The sequence below is a fragment of the Pomacea canaliculata genome, unplaced genomic scaffold (assembly GCF_003073045.1).
Source record: "Pomacea canaliculata isolate SZHN2017 unplaced genomic scaffold, ASM307304v1 utg2218_pilon, whole genome shotgun sequence".
Classification (NCBI taxonomy): domain Eukaryota; kingdom Metazoa; phylum Mollusca; class Gastropoda; order Architaenioglossa; family Ampullariidae; genus Pomacea; species Pomacea canaliculata.
Window position 1 is genome coordinate 40,719 of NW_020229206.1, and position 22,979 is coordinate 63,697.

The 22,979-nt window shown below is 37.9% G+C and overlaps 1 protein-coding gene across 2 annotated transcripts; it reads left to right on the forward strand.

The window, feature by feature from the left end:
• The first annotated feature begins 4,504 nt into the window (after positions 1–4,504).
• LOC112556018 (calumenin-like) lies at positions 4,505–17,923 on the forward strand. 2 transcript variants are annotated; one of them, XM_025224619.1, is made up of 8 exons: positions 4,505–4,728; positions 5,563–5,655; positions 6,185–6,315; positions 9,024–9,217; positions 9,548–9,717; positions 10,023–10,083; positions 11,893–12,125; positions 14,520–17,923. In XM_025224619.1, exons 2-8 carry the CDS (start codon positions 5,563–5,565, stop codon positions 14,622–14,624), a joined length of 987 nt encoding a protein of 328 aa, XP_025080404.1. In that variant the 5' UTR covers positions 4,505–4,728; the 3' UTR covers positions 14,625–17,923. The 2 variants fall into 2 exon arrangements, with proteins under 2 accessions (XP_025080404.1, XP_025080405.1); XM_025224620.1 differs by lacking the exon at positions 11,893–12,125 and adding an exon at positions 12,458–12,660 and having other exon boundaries at positions 4,507–4,728.
• The last annotated feature ends 5,056 nt before the right edge of the window (positions 17,924–22,979 follow it).

A 22,979-nucleotide genomic window follows, 5' to 3' on the forward strand; every position in this document is an offset into this window, starting at 1 on the left:
CTGTTTTCTTTGGCATTGGATGAAAGCACTGACATCGATGACACTGCACAGTCGCTCATCTTTGTACGAGGCATTTCAGAAAACTTTGAAATCACAGAAGAATTGCTGTCAATGGAATCAATGAAAGACACTACTACCGGAGAAGATATTTTTAGATGTGTGGAAAATACAATGCAATTACCATGGCATAAAATGGCCAGTAGTACTACGGATGGTTGTCCATCTTTGACAGGAAAGAAAGTTGGTCTACTGAAGAGATTGGGTGACCGTGTTGCAGAGGTCGATTGCACCAGGGAGTTTTACATTAAACACGATTTATTCCTTGCATATGTAGATAAATACGCGATTAAGGTATTGATTCAGTAATCTGGCCCGCCAAGGACTTCATTTCCCCATATTCGGCCCGCCGACCGGAGAAGTTGCCCACCCCTGACCTAGACGGTCCTCCCGATGTTTGTAGAAGAGTTGGTAGAGCACGGACTGCTGATCTTTGTTGACCGTGGACGCCTTCCGACCTACACTCAAACACGCACGTGGTGTTGGGATTGTTACCGACTGCCCATGACCGACGTCAGCACGTGTGCTTTTTGGTCTCCGCCGTAACTACTGACAGCAAGAGCACTTTCACACCATGTAGCCTCAACTCCGCTGCTGAGAACAGACGGCCTCTGGTGAGAAGGGTACCCAGCACTGACCGAAGCGACCTCACACATACAGGTCGTACCGGAGCAGTCATTATACATTATAATTAGACCCTTAGACAGCGGCTCCACACTCGCAGAAGAGATTTGGCATCCTCTAGTCTCATCACAGCCTCTCTTTACCACATACACCTCCCAAGCGTCATTTGGAGGTCAGGTACGTCTTCCAAATTTTCGCGGCACCCAGTTGGTCATTTATACTCACACCCAGTACTGTACGTCGATCCATCTTCAAGAGAAACACCGTAGATTTCTGAAGTAATTCTTAATAAAGTTGAGTGAAAGATGCCATTAAAAACCTGTACTTTATAACAGTGGATAGTCATGAATAATTTATGATCATATATAAGTATTGTAGTGCTTTTTGTGAAATGTTTCACGTGTTGTACCCGGCAGGTCTCACACATACATCCGCTAGCAACTCACTTTTACATGACACTGTCTTCTATATGTGCTGTAAATAATTTAAAATGTTTAACCATATCCTTCTAGCTGTAAATAATCAAATTGTTTAATTGTATCTCTTGCTTACTAATTGCACGTCTTTACCGAAATCAAATGTTAAGAGCACGAAGACGATTGGTGGAAGCAAGATGACAACCAAGTGCATGATGGGTTCAAATTAACTAATCAATAAGCAAAGCACGCGCGTGCGCGCGCGCACACACACACGCTCACATATTTGTGTACTATTGATAGTTAACTTCGAAGTTGAAATCTATGAATTGAGCTTATTGAGCCATGCTCGAAATTTGTAATCTGCTTTCTCAATAACAGTGGCGCAGCCATTACCAAACGTTTGAGTCCATCTTGGTGCATTCTGGGGGAAAAGCAACAAGACAATCACATTGCTTTCTGAACAACTAAATTTTTGGAAAATTAATGCAAAGCAAAAGAAAGAATTTTTTTGTGTAATTATACACTTTGAAATTAAAACAAAATGTATGAAATACAAAGCTATGCAATGAACTTTGCCAAAGTCTGTCATTTTTCTCTTGATTTTACATGATTTAAAGAAAGAACTAATTATAAAAATCTTTAATTGCAGATCACACTGACTTTAGGTCTGGCTCAGTGAATTTTACCAGTAAGTTTATTTTGTCTCCCTGTATGATTTCATGATCACTATACCAGCATATGTTTTGTGTTTTTAATGGTCTACATGCACATCCTTATTAAATCCATCTAAATATATTCTGCTAATTAAAAAAATTGTCCATAGACTTACATCCATAGTTTAGTTTTGTCATTACTTTCAAGACTAAAGGTAATATTTTGATTTCAAATAAATTACTGAACAGAGTTCTCAGCAAAGTTGATGAGCAGAGCAAAGCACTACAGAATGTGGTTCACAAACTGAATCAGGTCACCCTGCTTCTTCAAAATACGGAGGAAAGAGGAGCTGAGGGAGAAGGGATTTAGAACAAAAGTGGTATGTCATCTAAATATAATGTGTTGGTACTAGGCACCATTTCTAAGTGTAACCTTTAGCTTTAACTAATATATCAGTTAATATATATGTTATGCTTTACAGTCTTGATGAACCATTTAACAAACAGGCAGGCATAGCATTGGCTTACAGGTTAACTCTTCAGACAAGGATCTGTGGTCAGTGTAATATTTGTATTAACAAATAATACACATTTTATGAAGTACAAAATAATTAAGTTTTTATATGCATAGAATATGCAATTTATTTATAAAATAATTCTGTCACTTGCTTTTCATAGTGTCAAAATGAGCAGTCTGTGTGAGTGTCTATTAATTATGGCCACTAAAATTGTTCTACTTTCCTAAAGAACAGCTTGGATTAAACTCTTAATTAACTTGGTCATTTGAGTCAATGCCATTATTTTCCCTGAAGTCCCGCTAGGGTTTATTTAAGAGAGTGGGTCTGGTTTGGTGCTATGTTCATCATGCAACCATTGATCACTCATCAGTGGAGTAGGGTTCAGCATTATGTCTGAAACTTACCCAATCCAGTGAATTAATTTATTTTGCATTTGTATTGTAGTTTTTTACTTGTTGGAAACAACTACAGATTTTTTTTTTTAACAGGTTCAGCACCTCTCGTGCACGGAGAATTTTAAAATAGTTGTTTTCTTCAGAGCTGGTTCAAAAATACAATTTCAGTGGAACCAAAGGGAAAAAAGTTTCCAGTCACTTCAGCTGACAAGTATATTAATTGGTGCGTAGTTTTTGTTTGGCTTTGATTTCTTTGAGGTGTACATCAATCTGTACTTAAAAGGACAAAGTTTCGGAACTATTTAAAAAATAATTGGATGAATGCTTGTTGTATCTTCAAAAACAATGAACTTTAATGCTTTAGATAGCATAAACTGTTAAAATAGATTTTGTTGTAAATAATAAAATTGTTTTATCATATCTCTTGCCTACTATTTGTGTGTTGTGAGGAAACAAAGAGATTTTGAAAAGCTGTTGAATGTTTTCTTCATGGCGTGCCAGTGCGTGTAAAAGTGTGAGATAGGGTGAGGGATGCAGCAAGCGGGAGTGGGGAAGTTGATGGTGCTTTCGTGGGAAACAACGAATGTTCATAGGGGATTGGTGGGTTTGCTATGGGGCTTTCGTGGGAAGGATAGTGGGGCTTTTCGTGGAAAATGGGAGCTCGTGGGAATTCCCAGCAGGGTCCCCTGAGGGTAACAGCTTTGTTTTCATCCGGGTCCCATGAGGGCCCCACGAGTTCTTGAAGGCTGCATTGGCATGGGGATCTCCTATATTGTAAAATCCCAGTCAGCCGACGCCCACGTGTACTAAGCAAAACGCAAGCGAACATACTGGCCGTGCCACGCTGGTTTCTTTGGCAATGTTGGCCAGAGTCTGTGGTGATTTCATCAAGACTACAAATTTCAGTTTCTTGTGAGTGCTTGTATGACATAAACATTGTGTTTCTATCATGCCCTCCCATGTACAAGTGTACTCTGTTTCAGTTCCTTGTGAGTACTTGTATGACATAAACATTGTGTTTCTATCAGGCCCTCCCATGTACAAGTGTACTCTGTTTCAGTTCCTTGTGAGTACTTGTATGACATAAACATTGTGTTTCTATCAGGCCCTCCCATGTACAAGTGTACTCTGTTTCAGTTCCTTGTGAGTACTTGTATGACATAAACATTGTGTTTCTATCAGGCCCTCCCATGTACAAGTGTACTCTGTTTCAGTTCCTTGTGAGTGCTTGTATGTAATAAACATTTTGTTTCTATCATGCCCTCCCATGTACAAGTGTACTCGATCTTCCTCTTCCCATCTGAGTGCTTGTATGACACAAACATTGTTTTTATCAGGCCCTCCCATGTACAAGCTATAGTGTACTCGATCTTTCTCTTCCCATCTGAGTGGTTGTCTAACATAAACATTGTGTTTCTCTCAGGCCCTCCCATGTACAAGTGTACTCTGTTTCAGTTCCTTGTGAGTGCTTGTATGTAATAAACATTGTGTTTCTATCATGCCCTCCCATGTACAGTCATGCTACTTTCTGTTCCCATCTTTAAAACATGATTTGAATGACAACTATAGAAGTCTTTGGTTCTAGCATTGGAAATCTGTCAGCTTGAGACCGATAATCCAGTAGACATCACGCAGCCACCAGCCTGCCTCTGGAATGTGTCATCGTCCACGTGGAAGAGGTTTGCGGTACTTGTATTACATTTCTTGCCACGCTGCTGCTGCTGGTCCAGCATCCCACACCTCTCTCATTGGCTTACGTTTGTCGGCAGCCACGTTGGCACAAGTTTCATTGGCTAACGAATGTCACAAGGTATAAGTTTTCGGTTCTCATTGGTCAGAGTTCTCCACTGTTTTAAGGAGCGAAGAGTGGTTTTGGCCGCTTACGTGTGATATTGTGGAAAGGATCGCAGGAACACAGGGTATTCCCAATCTTTATCGATTGTGGCGCACTAAGACCAGGAAATAGATCGATAAGAAAAGAAGGAATCCAACAGCTGATTGAAGCGAAGCCAACAGTGTTTAAAAGTTTCTGTAGATCACGGTTGGAATAGAGGATACAAAGGTGAGATTTCGTCTGCTCCACATTAACCTTCGCTGATTTGGTTTGTTTCAGTAAATTAGACATCTCCTCTCACTAGCCATGTATTTAGGTGCTATATTTTAAGACCATTCAGTTTTACTAATCTCTTTTAGACAGCTATCTGCATTAGGTTGAATATCTAATTTGAAACAACACTTTCCTTTCCATTTATAAATCTAGAAGACAAAGTGGGGGAATTAAGAGAGAAGTAGTATCTGCCACGTCGACAAGTTTGTAGGCATTTGTATTTCATCTTGATTTTACAATAAAGATTCATAAAATGCCTGTAAGATATATCTTTAGTCGGTATCAGTCAGTGGAACAGTAATTTAGAGAGATACAAAACATTTTAGTGAAATCATAGTGCCTAGGTGATCATGTCTTTCACCATTATTGGCTCCTCGTCAAAATAATGGTACAACAATTGTAATAAACGTAATAATATTCATAATTAGCTTATTTGTTTAGCTTTAAGGTATCGTGAATCATGATCACACCCATTTGTTGTAGAATGTAGAAGTACATATTAAAAATGCAGTATATCATCATCACAGTATTTACAAACTCTTATTTTTACAGTATTTATAAACTCTTAGTGAAGATATATGCTAATCTGTAGCAGAATAACACACCAAAATGTGTTAACTTGTAGGCGAATACATATTTATTTCACAGACATTATGATACTAGATTCTTATCTTAGATGCAAAGACTATTATTGATTTGCATGTCATGTTGTGTGCATCCCTTTGTCTGTAAAGTGACTGGATATTGTGCTATACAAGTTAACTTTATTATAACTTAATTATTTTGCAGATGGTGTGTTGGTCAGTATTTCTAGCACTTCTCATGGTGCTGGCCATCTGTACTGGTGTCCCAACTGACAAAAAGCAAAGAACTGTTGACAAGGTGGGATGTTTGTCATTATGAATCCATACAGTCCAGAGTGAAACTTGTTGATTTACCACATCTTGTGATGAAAATGATTTTAAGTTGTTGACTTACTAGTTCATGGCATTGGAAGCATTGGAAATAATTAAACCTGCAGTTGTTTAATACCTAAGCTAGACATCTTTGGCATTGTTTATTTTGTAGCCTTTTGTTTTTCTTGAAAGTGGTATAGATTAATAAAAGTTGTTTTAAGATGTAAGGTGGGATTCTTATTTCTATTATCAGCTTAGAAATTAGTATGCAGAAGTTTAGTTTTGGTTTGTCTCTTATAACTTCTGATACCAAGCTTCTTCAAGTCCCACTAAGATGGCAATTATTGGACAGAGGTCTTCTAACCTTCCAAGCCCCTTCAACTTGGAACAGATTACCGATCACTCTGATTCTCTTAATACCTTTAAGTCTAAACTTTGGACGCATCTTTTCAGAACAGTGATACATAGGAAAGTGTCTTATAAAATAACAGTAAATACTCTTCTATTCATGACAGACCTTGAGTGATATTGACCATCAGACAGATGGAGAACATAATGCTGACTATGATCACGATGCTTTTTTGGGCCATGAAGATAAAGCTACTTTTGATCAGCTGTCTCCTGAGGAGAGCAAAGAGCGCTTAGGGTAAGTGTTAACTGAAAATACTAAAAATGTTAACATATTGCCAGTGTAACCGCAACACTAATTTCAAGCATTTTTAAAAAGTATCTTAATCTGTAACTAATCATGATAGTTAAGAACAAATAAAAATGCTAAAAGCATGCAGTCATCAACTGTTCCAATTTCAGGCCATGATGAAATACCCCTTCCATCTAAACCTGAAGGAAATAAGTACACCCAGTGGCATTTCTAAAAATATCACAAAATATGTTATCATTAGACCGTCTGTTCCTGCAGATAAGTGCAGTCCGGTGGCGCATCGGTTAGGGTCTGTCACCAATACAGTAAAGGTTGGCTGCCGTAGGTTCAATGTTTGTCTCGGGATTACTGTTCTTTCTCTACTTGTGGCATCTGTTTACAGGGTTGGCTGCATTGCGGTGATATAGCCTCTAGTTGCTGGCTCCATGTAAAACACTAAGCCTTCCCCAACACCCCCACGCTGCAGATGAGTAGTTCAATGCAAAAATCAATGTCAAGCTTGTCTGATGATTCTATCTATTTCTCTTCGTGCATCAGGTTTCACATAAGGCCTCAACCAGAGTCTGAATCGATCGACTGAAACCTGCTCCAGGTGACCCCATGTCCAGCCCTTTTCTTTCATCTCCCTTTCCACTGTTCTTCTCCAAGTTACTTTTGCTCGGCCTGGTTTTCTTCGGCCATCTGGAGTCCATCATAGGGCGAGTCTGGAGAGGTCTGCTGTCTGCTGGCGGAGCACATTTCCAATCCATCGCCAACACCTTTGTTGAACCTGCTTGGTGATGGACTCTGTTTCAGTTCTTCGGTGGAGTTCTTCGTTGCTGATGGTGTTTAGATGTTAAGTATGCGCCTGAGGCATCTGTTTTGGAAGACGTCAAGCTTGTTACTGATGGTTTTGGGCATCTTCCATGATTCTGATCCATAAAGGAAGGTGCTGATCACATCTGACTTGAAGATTCTCAGCTTGATCTGACTGATGTTTTTTGCCTTCCATGTGCCCCTGGGTGAGGCGGAGGCGTGGCTGGCTTTCGCCAGTCAGGCTCAAATCTCCACCTCCGCATCCCTGGTGTTTGACATTTTGGACCCAAGATAGGAGAAACTGTCAACTTCCTCAATCTCATCTCCATTTATAGTTTGATGCTGTTTTGGACTCTGGCGTTTACTCTCATACTTTTCGTTTTCTTTGCGCTGATCTTCAAGCCAAGGTTTTCAGCAGTTACTGAGAAGGCATTTATTTTTTCCTGCATGTCTTTGTTGTCATCTTTTTTTTTTTTTTTTTTTTTTTTTAAACAAGAAAGGGACATCTGAAAAAATTTTAAGTTTTTATAAAATACCTTCCTGCTCCAGTTCTAAAGGAAATTTAGAAATGCTTTAACAATTTATATGACCCAGCTAGATCAGGTTTTGTTAACATAGTTGTGTTAAATTATTGAATGTTGCCTGTACCTGATGTTGCACATGTTAAATAGTCAGCTTGCTAACAGCCATCCTTAACTTTGGGTAAGTATTTACAGGAACATGTGTTAGCCAAACTTAAAGATTTATTAAGCTTGTTAGCAATAAACCCTGACTTTCGATAAGTGTTCATTGGAACATGTATTAACAATGCTAAAAATACGAATAGTTGATCTGCTCATAACAAACTTTGACTTAAAATATATATTAACTAAGCTGAAACTATTGTCAGTGGGCTGGCCATGAACCCTGAGTTGAGGTAAATATTCACTAGAACAGGTAGTAACTGAACTGAAAATATCAACTGTTGGCTTGCTGGCAGCAATCCTTCAAAGGCGTTTGTTAAAATCTAGTACTGCAAGTAAATGCATATCTAATAATAATAAAACATTCATTAATAGAGCACCTTACTCCACCAGCAAAGGTGAGCTTAAAGGGTTTGTTGAACATATGAAAAAATATATACATGTGTGTGTTGAATATATTAAGTCACACAAGCACACTCATCAGTAGGCATCAGATGCATCTTACACATTGATTTACCATCATTCACTCTTTCTTACTCTCTCTCTCACACACACATAGAGGGTGGAGGAAACTGGAGAGCACTGACAGTCAGCCCAGGAAAAAGATGTCACATATTACTAGACTGCTATTAAACAAAAACTTGCCTTAAACAAAATAAATTGTATAGATCCCAAAGTACATATATAACAGAATTATTTTATGTTTTGTTGAAAACTTGGCCTGCATGGTAAAAGTGGCATTAATTCTGTATAATAATCAAATGCTTCCTTTTACTTTACATGGATAATACCTTCATAAATGTTGTTTTATGTTGCTACAAACGAGGAAAATTTACTTTTAAGTCTAATCAATGATAACCCAACACAATGTTACGTCAGTCTTGTGTCACAAGATGAAGATTTAGATTGGAGATCTCAAGACATTATATAATAAATCAAACACATGAAAACTAATATTTTCTTATTGTTATCAAGCACCATGACACAATTTTACATGTTACTCATATTTAAAACAGTTACAAGGTTCAAGATATTAATACATGTACATTGATGTGTACTTTTTACCTGCAGCAGGTAAAATAAAAACTTTTCATAATGCTTACCCAGCAAAAATAACCTAGTGTCTGATGCCCTTAACAATTTCACAGAGATGTCTGAAGTGCACTGCATTTTAGGGATTTGACAAGTATTAATTTTTGTGCTGCTTTTTTCCAGAATAATTGTTAGTAAAATTGACAAAGATGGGGATAGCTTGGTGACGGAGCAGGAGCTGAAGGACTGGATTCGTTACGTGCAGACACGCTACATCGTGCAGGACACCGACCGCATGTGGAAGGATCACCAGCCTGATGAGGACAATGCCTTGTCTTGGAAGTCCTATCAGAAGAGGACTTTTGGCTATGATGATGGTGAGTAGGAAGAGAAATAAGGAATGATACTGTTCAGTTATTGGGGTTCACTATCATGAAGTTATGATAGTGTTCAACTGTTGAGGTTCACTATTGCGAAGTTATGATAATGATCAATTGTTGGCATTCACTGCAGTGGTGGTCAGTTGTTGGTGTTCGCTATTTGTGGTTGTTTGCCACGTTTTATTACCAATTGCATGGACATAAGATAGATTCAAAATTAATTCAGAATTGTCAAGAAAGGCAGCTCCATAGTGAATTTTTCTGTTTCACTAAAATGGGTATTAGGAGATGAATTTATCCTGACATATCATCTACTTTTCTGTGTAGATCCAAACGAGAAAGGATCTCGTACTGAAGCATATGCAGAGATGATTAACAGAGATCGTAGACGATGGAAGAAGGCTGATAAGGATGGCGATGATCGCCTTAGCAAGGAAGAGTTCATGGACTTTTTGCATCCAGAAGATGCTGAGCACATGCGTGATATTGTTGTAATGGTGAGTAATGTGGGAGGCACTGGCCTGTGCTGACCAGCTATCTTTACTGTAACATATTTGTCTCATGAAAATCATTTGTATCTATCTGTCCTAAATGGAATGCTTGTCTCATAAAAATCACTTCTTTAATATCATGTTCTGACTTTGATGTGTACTTGCATCAGTCAAAGAGCTTGAAGTATGGGTTTGCATAATGACTGCATGTGCTTGTACATGATGAAGCATGTCACAGTAAGCAAAGGGTCTGTATAGTGCAGTTAGCATTGTGTTATATTTATTATTTTGATGTTGCTAATATGTTTCAGGAAACATTAGAGGATATTGACAAAGACCATGATGGCTACATCAGTATGAAAGAGTACATTGGTAAGTTGTTTGCTCTCCCACCATCAGTACAGAGGAAGTGGGAAGTTTTCAGTTAGGATATTTAGTATGAACAGAGTACAGTACTTCACAACATACTGCTCTTGTAAGCTTACTGTTTCTTTCTTACAATATTTGCAAATTCTGTTTTTCATTGCTTACATGACATTGCATTGAACTTTGAATGAGATAGAACCGTAACAACACTTCAACTGTTTTTGATGCCTCATAGTTCTTCCCCCCAAATCATTTTTCACTTAAATTTTGTATGCGATGTGATAGTAAAGATCTTTGATGACTATACATATATATAAAATGGATAATAAATATATAAAATGTAGATACTTTGTAATACATAGTTCATATGAAAAAGAATTTTATAAGGTGAAAATTGCGATAGAAGTAAAAAGTGTTATAGCCACTAAGGATTCTTATCAGTATTACTGTAGTGTACTTGATTTATTATTTGATTGTATGAACTATGCTGGAAAGGCTGTTAAGCATAAAGCTAAGGTGACCAGACATTTTGGGGGCGAAAGCGTGACACGTACCGATGATGGTGTTGTCACCGTCAAAGAACGCCGAAAAAAGTGATTTTTAAAGACAACCGGGACATTTGATGGACTTGCCAGAAAGCCAGAAAGCGGGACATTGGGCGTTCCGCCCGATATTCAGGCGGGACACGAGGTCAAAAGCGGGACGTCTGGTCACCTTAATAAAGCAAATGGCACTGCTACTTGACTGACTTGAGTAAATGGTGATGTCTGATGCTGTAACCTGATTGGCTCGTGGTGTTTACACACTTTGCTGAAAGTCCTTTTGTTGGCCCTATTTGATAGTCAAAGCAGTCGCATACAACAGCCATTCGTCATCATTACAGCTTTTTTATTGTTATTACTTGCGCACTTTTGTCTCAATCAAACAATGTGTTTGGGCACAGACTGAATGAAACTCTGGGGAGGAGTTGATTTAAAAACAAAGTATCGTTTTAAATTGACCACCATGTGCACGATATTTGACTACAGCCAGAAACATAATGGGCAGGTGCCAAGGAAGCTGATATTAGAGGAAATTTACTCCATCAAACTTTGCCACAGGTACTAAAAGAGAAGTAAAGCCTTGTGTGGCCCAAACATTTTTGCTATAGCTTTCTCATTAATTAGTTTGTTTTTGTCCACTGCTTTCCATCAGCAGATCAAGTGGGCCATCTTATGCCATATCCAGCAAAATATGAAAATGTTTTTTAACAAAGTGAAATAGAAAAGAGGCAACTTTTTGTATGAAGAACAAGCAGGCCTTAAGTGATAATGGTACCTCATGGTAGCAGTACCCGTATAGATAGCAGTACCTATGTATCATCTTTTATTTGCTTTGGAAGGAGCACATTCTTTAAATGATTGACAGCTTTTTGTTTTTTAATTTAGTTTTTGAAAAGTTCATGGTGCACTAAAGAAAAGCAACACTTTTAGTGTATGAAATGCTTCTACTCTGGTCATTGGCATTTACTTATGAAAGGTGGCAGTCTGTAGGTTGTAATTCAGCAGTGTCTGTGTTGAAAGTGGGTAACATTTAGTTCATAATGGTGTCCAGAAAAACCATTTCTGTATGTTTTAGCATATTTTTTAAATGAAACAGAGTCTTAAAATCACAGCCTCTGTAACAACAGGACCAATCATCTGTGTTAAGATAGCTCAGTAGTGACTAGCAGCTGAGTGCAAGGATTTGCAACATAATTAAGATTCCTAATAAGATTAGTAATTAGCATAACATGATGTAAGTTGTAGATGTTGACATGACTATCTCGTACAATAGATGACATATGGGGAGATGACGATGATGATGAGGATGATGATGATGAAGACAGAAATGAGAATGGTGAACCTGATTGGGTTCAGAGTGAGCGAGATCAGTTCACCAACTACCGTGACAAGAACCAAGATGGACAGCTGGACACTGATGAAATCAGAGAGTGGATCATTCCAGAAGATTATGACCATAGCTCAGCTGAAGCCATACATCTCATTAAAGCTTCTGATAAAGATGGGGTTGGTAGAAAAAAAAAGGGGATATTTATTCCCATTTATAGATCAGTGAAACTTGATGTCAGCTACCATTAAGTGTAGGCACAGCAAGAGGATTTTGAGGGTGCCTGTAGTTGTGAGGAATTGCTTAATCAGCCTTTAATTAACCTGTAGTGTGGCCCACCACCTCTTATATCATTTTCTTATGTTCTTGTGATGAGGATTGTGGGTGGTGGGGAAGAAGGTGCTGATGGTGTTGACTCAAGTTTCGCTGGTCTGTGGCTAAAGAGCTTGCCTGACTTGCTAAACCACAGTCCCTTCCCTTTCTCTGTTTTGCAATACTAATAAAAATCTAGATGACATGTGGCCAAATCGAGAAAATGCAGACGAGGAGCCTGATTGGGTGAAGAACGAGCGCAAGCAATTTGCCGATTTCAGAGATAAGAATGGCGATGGCAAGCTGGACAAAACTGAAGTCAGGGAATGGATTATCCCAGAAAATTTTGATCATGCAAGGGCAGAAGCCAGGCATCTCATTTTTGAGTCTGACCGCGACAAGGTTCGTCTCTCCTCCTGATTTCTCTTTTTATTATTTTTTTATTTTTTGCTATATATTCTGATGTTTTTGTTTTTTCTATGATTTTTAATTTTTATAGGGTCTGAGCATGCCTTAGATTTTTTTTATATTGGGTTTTTTCCCTAAGTGTTTTTTCGGTCACCATTCTGCACACAAATTTAGTATTGTACCATTAGGAGTAGAGATGAATCCCTTACATTCTGCTTTGATATATATATATGAAAAAATTGATGAATGTCTTTGCAGTCTCAGAACACTGGTTTTACAGCTAGTATATGATTGCAAATACTCATTCTTGAGTTGTGATTAGGGACCCTTGTATGTGGGCACCTGATACCTCATGCCTTGGCAGATGGGCTATTTTCATTCATCACACTCATGATTAGCATGTGACATGATGCTTGAAGCTCATATAAATGTATACTTTCAAGATTTCAAAACATTAGACAGCTGACTTTATTCTGTCAGACTTTAAGCATGCCTCTTTCCAAGATAAAGCAACAGAAATATAATGCAGTATTAGCTATGGCTTCCAGAACTTTGGACATAGATCCGAAATGAAATTCTAGTACCTTGCTACTTCTCTCTTTCCAGAACTTCTTAACCTTAAGACACTTCATATGCTTGGCAGTCTTTGAAATTTAAAATTGAGCTTCCATAATAATACACTGTGGAAATAATCGTATTATTATTATTGATGCTAAAGACAACAGGCATGTCAAAGACACTCTCAGAGGATCATGTTGTCTTGACCCTCCTGCTTTTTTCCTTTAGATAGGTTTTTGCATTTATTTTTGTTTTTTTAATGAGGAGGAGGGATCCTTGTCTGTGAAATTTAGTTGCTTGATTCTTGGCGCAGTTTTGTCTTCATAAGATAATGAGGGGTTTGTGTTCACAGCTGACCACGCTTGTTTGCTTGCTTGTGCAGCAGGTCATCACAAGCTTTGTTCACTGGGTTTTCCATATTTTATTTATCTCACACAGGGGCATTGAGATTAGTTATATGCAGACTAGGGGACAGTTTTTACATGATATTGTATGCAGAGTAGGTGACTGTTTTATGGGATATCACGTGTTGTGAGCACACTATGGTTACAGTTAAAAATATGTCTATTCTTTATCAGCACATGTATTGTTGCCATTAACAACTTCAGCATCAACCTCCTTTGTTAGAAAACCCTCCTAAGCTTTATACTTTATCCTGCATGCCTTCAATGTTACAGATAGTACAAGTTGTTAAACATGGCCTCATAATCTGGTACTAGACTAGGATTTACTTGTTTAGAAAAACCTAGTCACCTGACTTTATAATAGGCAGTCCCTGTATGTAGCATATTTAGATTGCTAATGCTAAGTCTAACAACATCTGTACATCCATAAAGTATGTAATATGCACTGATGATTAGCTTTCAGTTTTGCACTGACTGCCCTCAGCATGCATGTCTCCCTGTACACATTAGCCAGCTCAAGCTCTTGCTGCTCTCATTACATTTGCTTGCTGTTTTACTGTCCATTTGTTTTCTAACTCTGCACTTCTTTCCTGAATGTTTATATGATTGCCTGGATGGCCTCACTTTTGTTTGTTCATGCACCCTTATACTCTGACATATCTCCAACTTTACCCGATTGCAGATTTGTCTTTTTATGTCTAGTCTGTTCCAGCTAAATTTAGGATAATCATTATTGGGAATCATTATAAGATTCTATATTATAACATTGTATGGTTTTGTTGGCTTATTCTTTTTTTGCCTTTTTAACTTAAGGTTTACATGAAAGTAACACCCAACTCAGGGCATTTACAACCATAGGTAACTGGTGTCTTTTTATGTTTGACCCTGCAGGATGGCAAGTTGACAAAACAAGAGATCCTTGACAAGTATGATCTCTTTGTTGGAAGCCAGGCAACAGACTTTGGAGAAGCATTGGCTCGTCATGATGAATTCTAGACTGGTCAAGTCTAGTGTGCTCTTCCGTCCCCTGTTGTGTAAATGGTGACTGTTCAACACATGGAGAAGGCCAGAGTCCTGAGATGGACAGTGTTCATGCATCTTTCATCAGTCATGATCTTTCTTGGAGTCTTTGGTAGTCAAGTGTTTTTGTGCATCCAGTCAGCTGTAGGACAGAGTACACTAGAGTTTCGAAGGCATTTGCATTTATTTTGTAACTGCTGTTGATATTCAGGTTCTGATAAATTGTACATCAGGGACACTGCTAATTTAAAACAAACTGGTTGAAAGTGCTACAGTCTTTGTTGACAATGATATCGGGAATACTGAACATGGTTTTCTCACTCTGAGATCTTACATAAGCTTATGAAAGGAAAATAAAATCCAAAATGAGACATAACTATGCCATTCCAACCAGCACCCTCAGAGTACTTGAAGTAAACAGAACATAGTTTGCCCCTGTGTCTGCAGTGGATATGTGTAAGTTCCAGCAATATTGGATATATTTTTACTGAGGGACCTATAGAAACAACATGCCAGGCATAGGGTTGAATGTGTATGGCAAAGATGGATGTGTGAGTGACTTGTGATATGTTCAAAATGTAACCCATTAACACTTGCACCTACACTTGATCTTTGTGCCTCCCATCCTCCCCAAAATCACACCCCAGCATTCAGTATTTATCCTGTCATAAGCTATCATCATTACGGTCAGTAAGGCCAGAAAATGATCAAGTTGTTTTATCTGTGTCTGAACAAATAGTGAAGGTCTTTTGTGGACTGTTACATGGTCAAGTCAGTTTGGTTTCTAGTTCATGCTTTTATTGACTGCTTGTGTAACTTCATTGTACCTTAAACTGACATTTATAAGCAAGACATGAACAAAAGAATGTGTCATCTTTACTTGCATAATATTTATATTTCATAATATACCAAGGATGGTTAAGATAAGAGGCAATGTTCAAGATCAGCTGTTTTAGATTCCACGTTATCTTAAGTAAGGGGTATCTACCCACACTTCATTCCTCACTTCACCAGCCTGTTATGGACAGTCAAAGATCGCTATTTTCATTGACTAAAGAAATTGTTATTGACAGCTTCCTGGCACTACATGTCCCAGCTCAGAAATGGGGGCCAACCACAGTCATCGGGGCACAGGCCAACCATCTGCAGAATAATGAAGTTTGTGCACACTTAGGCAGCGGCAAAACTTAATCAAAATTGTATTTTTCTGGTGACTTCAAGAAACTTTTTCATGTGTTTTGCAGTTAAAGTACAAGTTTTCAACAATTTCTTAATTATTTTTTTAAATTTTACTTCAAATTTGTTTTCATGCACATGAATAAGATTGTAACTTTCACCAAAACAGTTTGAGAAGCTTTCTCTTTACTAACTACCATTTCAGCTATTCGCTATCTTCCCTACAAAAACTATATTAATTTTGGTCTTGACTGAAAGCTCAAGTGTACTAGAAATAGTGTTTTGGTTAATTTGTGGGAAGGGTTAAGACCACTTTTGGAAAATGTGACCTTTATCTATGTTAATAGCATATTTGAAGCTATCCCCCTCAAAATTTCAGGATCTACAGCTTCAAATAAATGATTTGTTGAATTTTCCTCAGTCAAAATTATATTTGTAATTTTTAAATGCCACAGCTCATTGTCCTGTTTCATCTTACACCATGTGTGTACATGCTGGGCAGATCTCGTTCGTCTCCTTTAGTTTGACAGTATTTTCTTTGTTTCAAACATTTTCAGATGTTAAAAAAATGGCAGTGACTACTGTAATATTTGCTGCCTACCTTAATAATAAGACATACAACCATTTGTAAAATCTGCCATGATGGCAGTATTCAGGTCACATGAAGCTTGGGATAAGGCTGTCAGAATCTACAAGTAGGTGATCATAACCATGGAGATCCTGGCCTTCATCTGAAATAAGTATTCATGACTCCTGTAAATGAGTCATTTTCCACATTGAAATATTTTTAAAAATTATGATGTCCAGCATATCTGTGAGTGTGTGAAAGTATTACACTATATAGTTCCTGCCTTTTAGAACAGCTAAACATGGGCTTGCAAGGATGCTGGAAATTTTTTGTTTTTGCTTTTAAGACATTAAATCAAACATATCTTTAATCATACTCAATTTTATAAGAGATTTTCTTGCAGTTGTTGTTTAGTCTGAGATTTTCAGGTCAAATTTTTAATATGCGTTTTGTCCAGAAGTGCCAATAACATTTTTCTCCATTTTCTTTTGATAGTGATAGTTACTTTCTTTGGTTTTGTTCCTGTTGTCACATTGCATAGTTCTTTGACAAATTGCCATGTAGTATGTTGCTCCCATTTCAAATTACTAAATTGTTGATTTAAAGGTTCTCACCTGAAAGTGTTATCACTCTCTTGCTTCTGCTTGCAGTATTTTGTAGGTCACTAGAATATTTGTATGTAGAATATTTTTCCAAGGTAGATTTTAGTCATATGTTCAGGACTCTCAAAGATTAGCAGTAGATGCTGCCAACCAGAATATTAGAGCACTGTTTCCCTAGTCTCTTGTAGCATTTGAAGAGGAGTTTTTAGTATGACCAGAGGGGTCTAGAGTTGGACATCAGACAGTACAATCGCCCACTGTTGTTCAGTAACTATTTTCTACTGTTGCTTTCCTGAAGTGATTGGTTAGCCTGCACATCCTAGTAGACAAGTAGCATAGCTGGTTCAGGGGAGTGCAGCTAGTAAAATGCCAATGAGTAGTTTGAGGATGCAGTAGAATTTAAAGGAATTATGCCCAAGGCTGAAATTGGGGGTAATTGCCACAGCACTGAGCTGGTGCAGGAAAGAACAGACTTTTTGAAAGACCTCCACATACAAACAACTCTGTTGTTGCTCTATCCTCCATCTTAAAACTGTAGACGTTTCACACGATCATTTTTTCAAATGTGTGCAGTTTTCATAGCTTTAATTAAAAAAAAAATTTTTTTCTTGCACAGTCTGAATGGTTTAAGACTGTAAAAATTCGTCAATATACACCAGTGTATGTCTTTAAGCATTTGTCTTTTTGCAGAAGCATTTTGGTTGCATGTATGTACTGATATCCTTTCTTGCTGGTCAAGTAGAATTATTGCAAATTTTAGTTTTGATTCACTTGTCCCTATGTCCTACACAAAAGTTTGCAGCTTACAATTTTTACAATTTTTATTGGCTAACTAATCCCTTCCCATAGTGTTTTCTCATGCTATGCCACATGAGCTGATGCTTGTGCTGTTGTAATAGTTTTGTAATAAAGTTGATGTTTGATAAAAACAGTTTTGCTTTATGATCTGGAACATCACCATTATGCTCTAAAGACCTTTTCAAATCAACTTGCTTTGCTCAAGATGTAAAATGTGTTAGAAGTACACTGGAAATTATTCCCAATCATTTCCAAGTCCCAGTTATTGGTCCTCTTGCTTTTGATAGCTTATCAACTGTTAATTGCTTTTCTAAGCATGCCTTCTCATCTAACATTTTCATTTCTCTTTAAGTCCTTTCAAATAAAAATCTTTCATTCATGGTTTCTAAATGACTGAAGCTGCAATGTGCCAGCAGGAAAGCTTTATTTCTTTATCTGTCTTACTGCTCGTTATCCCCTCACACAAGTTCCTCTCACTCTCTCCACACAGATAGCAGTGAAGTATGTTTAAAAGACAATACTGAAAGGGAAACTGTCAGAGGTGATGGTGATGCACATTCGGTGGCAAGATAAACTTCATGAACAAGTCAACTTGTCCATGCCAAGAACCAAGATCAGTATAGCATGATGATCCACACAGCAATGAGTGCATTCAAAAAGCCTACCAAACATTACTGCCACATTGTTTGACAAGAATAGTAAAATTTTATGTGTACCACATATACTGACATTTCACCAATGCAAGTCATTGAAAAGACACCAAAAAAAAATTGTGGTGGCAAAGTTATTGGTAACACACAGAACCTGATCCCTACATTGTTTTTAAACAAGGTATTAGTCATAAAAGCTAGCGCATGGACTGGGCAATGCCAATGTGTTAACAATATTAAAGACACCAGCAGCACAGCAAAGCATTAACGAACTGAATTTATATGGCGTGATCACTACATATTGCTGAAATACATGACTTGTCTATAAGATCACTGGTAAACATCAATCTTAAATGATGGCACAATATAAAACTTATTTTTAACAACCGATTTTTTTTCCTCTAAAAATCCTGTGAATAAATATACATAATGCAATGTTCCATCACAAACCAAACAGTTGACTGAAATTCTGTTAAAAGCCCTGTCAATGAAAATCTTGTACCGGCTATAAAAATCTTCTGTCACAGTAGGCACTGGCTGTCAAATTGTTTTTCTCATCTTTGATGCATTGAGACAGGCAAACCCTGTTGTTTATGTGTGCCGACCTCTTTGTCTACAAAGCAATCTGTTCAGATTCTCACAAGATTACTTGCTCTTCCCCTACTGTGATGTCCACAGAGGGATGGGGTCTGTGCCTGCAAGTTTTGAAATACAAATCCTACTGCACTGTAGATGTAAACTGTTTTTGAAGAGGTCTTTTTAAGTGGGACACGTGCCGATGATGGTATATCACCGACAAAGAGCATCGAAAAAGGAGGTGGGGGGAACCTTTCCTCTGACTTTGCCGAGTAGTGGTGCTTTCAACGGCAGATCTGGTGAAAGCCAGAAAGCAGGACATTGGGCGTCCCGCCCCATGAGCAGGCGGGATACGAGGTCACCTTAAAAGTTTATGGTATTTGCTATGAGAGATTCCCAAAACTCTTCAAGGCAGTCACAAAATATCGAGTATCTGCACTGTAACATTGTGCCAGCTGCCTGTAAACACCAATCCCAGGGATGAGTGCTTTTGTAGATGTGCACACTATAGCTGTCAACAAAGTATCTGCTGCTATTACTATTTCAGTAATATGTGTGTCAGTATACAGTAATATTTCAGTACTATTTCAAAAAAGCCGACTCAGTACGAGTTTATGTTGAACTCACTATAAGACCATAATTTATTAACTCACTAAAAACCCATATTAAAGTCACTAAACAGTCACTAATGAAAGAAAAGTACCTTAAATTTACTCCTTTTGGCCCATGTCTCACCTGATATTTCCTATTGGTGTAACTACCTGTTGAATATGTGTGTGTGAGAGGCTGTGCAAGTGATCAGAATACTATTGTCTAATAGTTAAAGATATGCTACAGGAGTACTGATAAAACAACTTTTACGGATAAGATTTTATAATCTTAAAATAATAAATGACCAGTCATGTTTGCAGTCTTCAGCATTAACCAAGCAAACTCTCAAAACAAAATACTGTACACTCAGAAAATAGGTACTGGAATACTGTATGACCAATAAAAGTAAAATAAAGATGACATGCTATGAAGAACCACGGTGTGTAATAAACAGGTTCATTATCTCGATGACAAGCACCAACTGTAAATCAAGATTTTGGCGTTATAAGTTATGCCAAGTGATATTTCTGATATTTAGCATCGGATGAATGGTAGTATATACATTTATCTTGCCACAATCCCTGCAATGTTAATGTCTTTTACATGGTCTTTAGAGCTTGACATATTGATGCACACACTCTCTGACAGTGCTGGGATTTTGATATCAACAATTGAGCTACTGAGCCCACATTCAATTGCCACTACTTATTATATCATTACCCATTATCAAGAGTAACACAAAAAAAAAAATGTTTCATTCATTTTTAACATCACCATCATTATTAACAGAATAAATATGCACAAATAAGCATACATCTTCATACACCACACACACCTGTCTATGCAAAAATAGATTACAACTTTATCAAATAAAATGTAGTGATCCTGACAACTGTGGCCTAGTCTCAACCATCTGCCAACACAACAGAGGTGTGGTAAATAAAGAGATAGATATGGTTCCCTATAAAGAGTGACAACATTACATGATCTCAAACTGTGTAGTCCTGCACAAGCACCATAATGCAGCTTGCATCAATTCTGCAGACAAGACCCATTGCTCTTCCTCAAAAAAGGTGTGTTTTCACAAGTAGATGTCAACAAAAATGTCTGCAGCAGAACCAATAGTCTTTAGGCATGGATTGCAGGAGATAATCTCTGTTGCATCAAAGCAGTGCCAAAGCTCAGGACCATGACAGCATTTAATCCAAGCTCATTTCTGCATGTGAGTGTATGATATATAGCCTATCGAATCCATGGGAATAGCAAAGCTGTAATTTTGGAAGTGCGTATCATACCAAAATATTAAAGTCAAACACCAAAAGCCAGGGTAGTGGTCACAGAATAAAGTCAATAACACATTTTTATCCAAAACACATTAAGGATAGGAGAACAAAAATAACAAAATTTAAAAAAACAAAAAGCCTATTTTCTTACCTGCTTGTCATGTATTCACATTCACAGACCAAGCATGTGTTATTCATGGAACTCAAGGTGTGAAATCAGAAAACCCTCTCAAACCATTGTTTGGCCACTTAAAGGTATTTCATACATATCCACAGATGCCATGCAGCTAACACTGCATTACAACACTCATAAAATTATGGAGCATAATGTTACTATTCTCCTGCAAGTTATAGTTTTATTGTTGCTTTAACTTTACTACATGTTCTCCATGTCTCAAATTTTCTGTTATTCTGCAAGTTATTTAAGTCATAATGTTACTGCTATCATCTATGTTCTTCAAGCCATTTAAGCTACTGCTTGCTGATCTTCAATTTCAGAACACACAGTCTGACGGTTGTCAACAACCATTTCCTGCTTAGAGCTAAGTATCACTTTTCTTTCAGGTGTTAGTGTACCAGGCATCAATGTCAACAGTTGCACCTAATTATGATGCTAATCTAATGAACACATGTTATGCCAACCCAGCTATAGTGAGTCACAACAGTGTCCATTCAGGTTATAACTTCTGCCTCTGCCTGGAATCTACTCTCCAATGCTCAAAACATCTTTGCATCGAGCTGAACAGTAGTTCCCAACCTGTTCTAAGGACCACACCCATAGGAAATGTCTCATTAATGTTCACACTCCTTACAAAGTAGCATCACATTTGAAGATGAAGGGATCTAATTTATTATTTTTGAATCACACACAGGGGAACAAACTGAACTTTAAAAAATAAGCTTTTTATTTAAAAAGCAAATATAACAATTGATTGGAGTCTAATTTATTCAGAAAAGTTGCTGACAAGGCCACAAGCCAATCTTTGTCACACCTGTCTCAAACTCTTTTCTTATTGTTTGGATGACAACAGGAAACAAAAGGTGGGCAGATGGTGAATGATTTGTGTATCATGACAGCTGCTTTTTTTCTTTGATGTAACAAGGTTAAAGAAAGCCTCCACTATAATAAATAGTGAAGATTAGAGCTGAGATGAAAACAGAGTGATTTTAGAGGTATGTCCTTGACTGGAACAGCGGGGAAACCTGACAGTTTTCCTCAGTGATGTTTGGTGAAGTCCTGACCAGACATGTTAAAAGTGTAAACTATTTACGTGAAACCCAGCTGAGGTGAGTTTGTGTTTCAATGCATGTAAATGTTCACACAGAATGTAACTGAGGTATATTAAATGAGTACTGCAATAATTGGAGGGGTATAACACTTCTTTACCTCACCAGGAAGGTCTTCAGTAAGATTGTTTTGTCAAGACCTCCGACCACAGCAAGCAGGATTTCACCCTGGGCGATCCTGCTCTGAACACATCTTCATTCTGCGACAGATTCTAGAGCAGAGCAACGAGTGGAACACACCAATGTACATCAATTTCATCGACCTGGAGAAGGCTTTTGACAGCATTCACCGTGAGTCCTTATGGAAAATCCTGAGGCATTATGGAGTCCCTGCAAAACTTGTTCAGGTCTTTGCAATGCTGTACAACAATTTCTAATCCCAGGTTGTCTGTGACACTGAGCTCACAGACCCCTTTAACGTCATTACTGAGGTGAAGCAGGGCTGAATTCTGTCGCCGTTCCTCTTCATCCTGGCCATGGACTGGAGCATGAAGACTTCCACCGACAGTGAGAAGAGAGGGATCAGATGGACTACGACTATGACAGCAACAACAACGCTGGAAGACTTAGACTTTGCTGATGACATTGCCCTGCTGTCACACCGCCACCAAAACATGAAGGAAAAAAACAAATGCCTTCTCAGTAACAGCTGGATACCTTGGCTTGAAGATCAGCGCAAAGAAAACGAAAAATATGAGAGTGAGCGCCAGAGTCCAAGACAGCATCAAACTAAATGGAGAAGAGATTGAGGAAGTTGACAGTTTCACCTATCTTGGGTCCAAAACGTCAAACACCAGGGA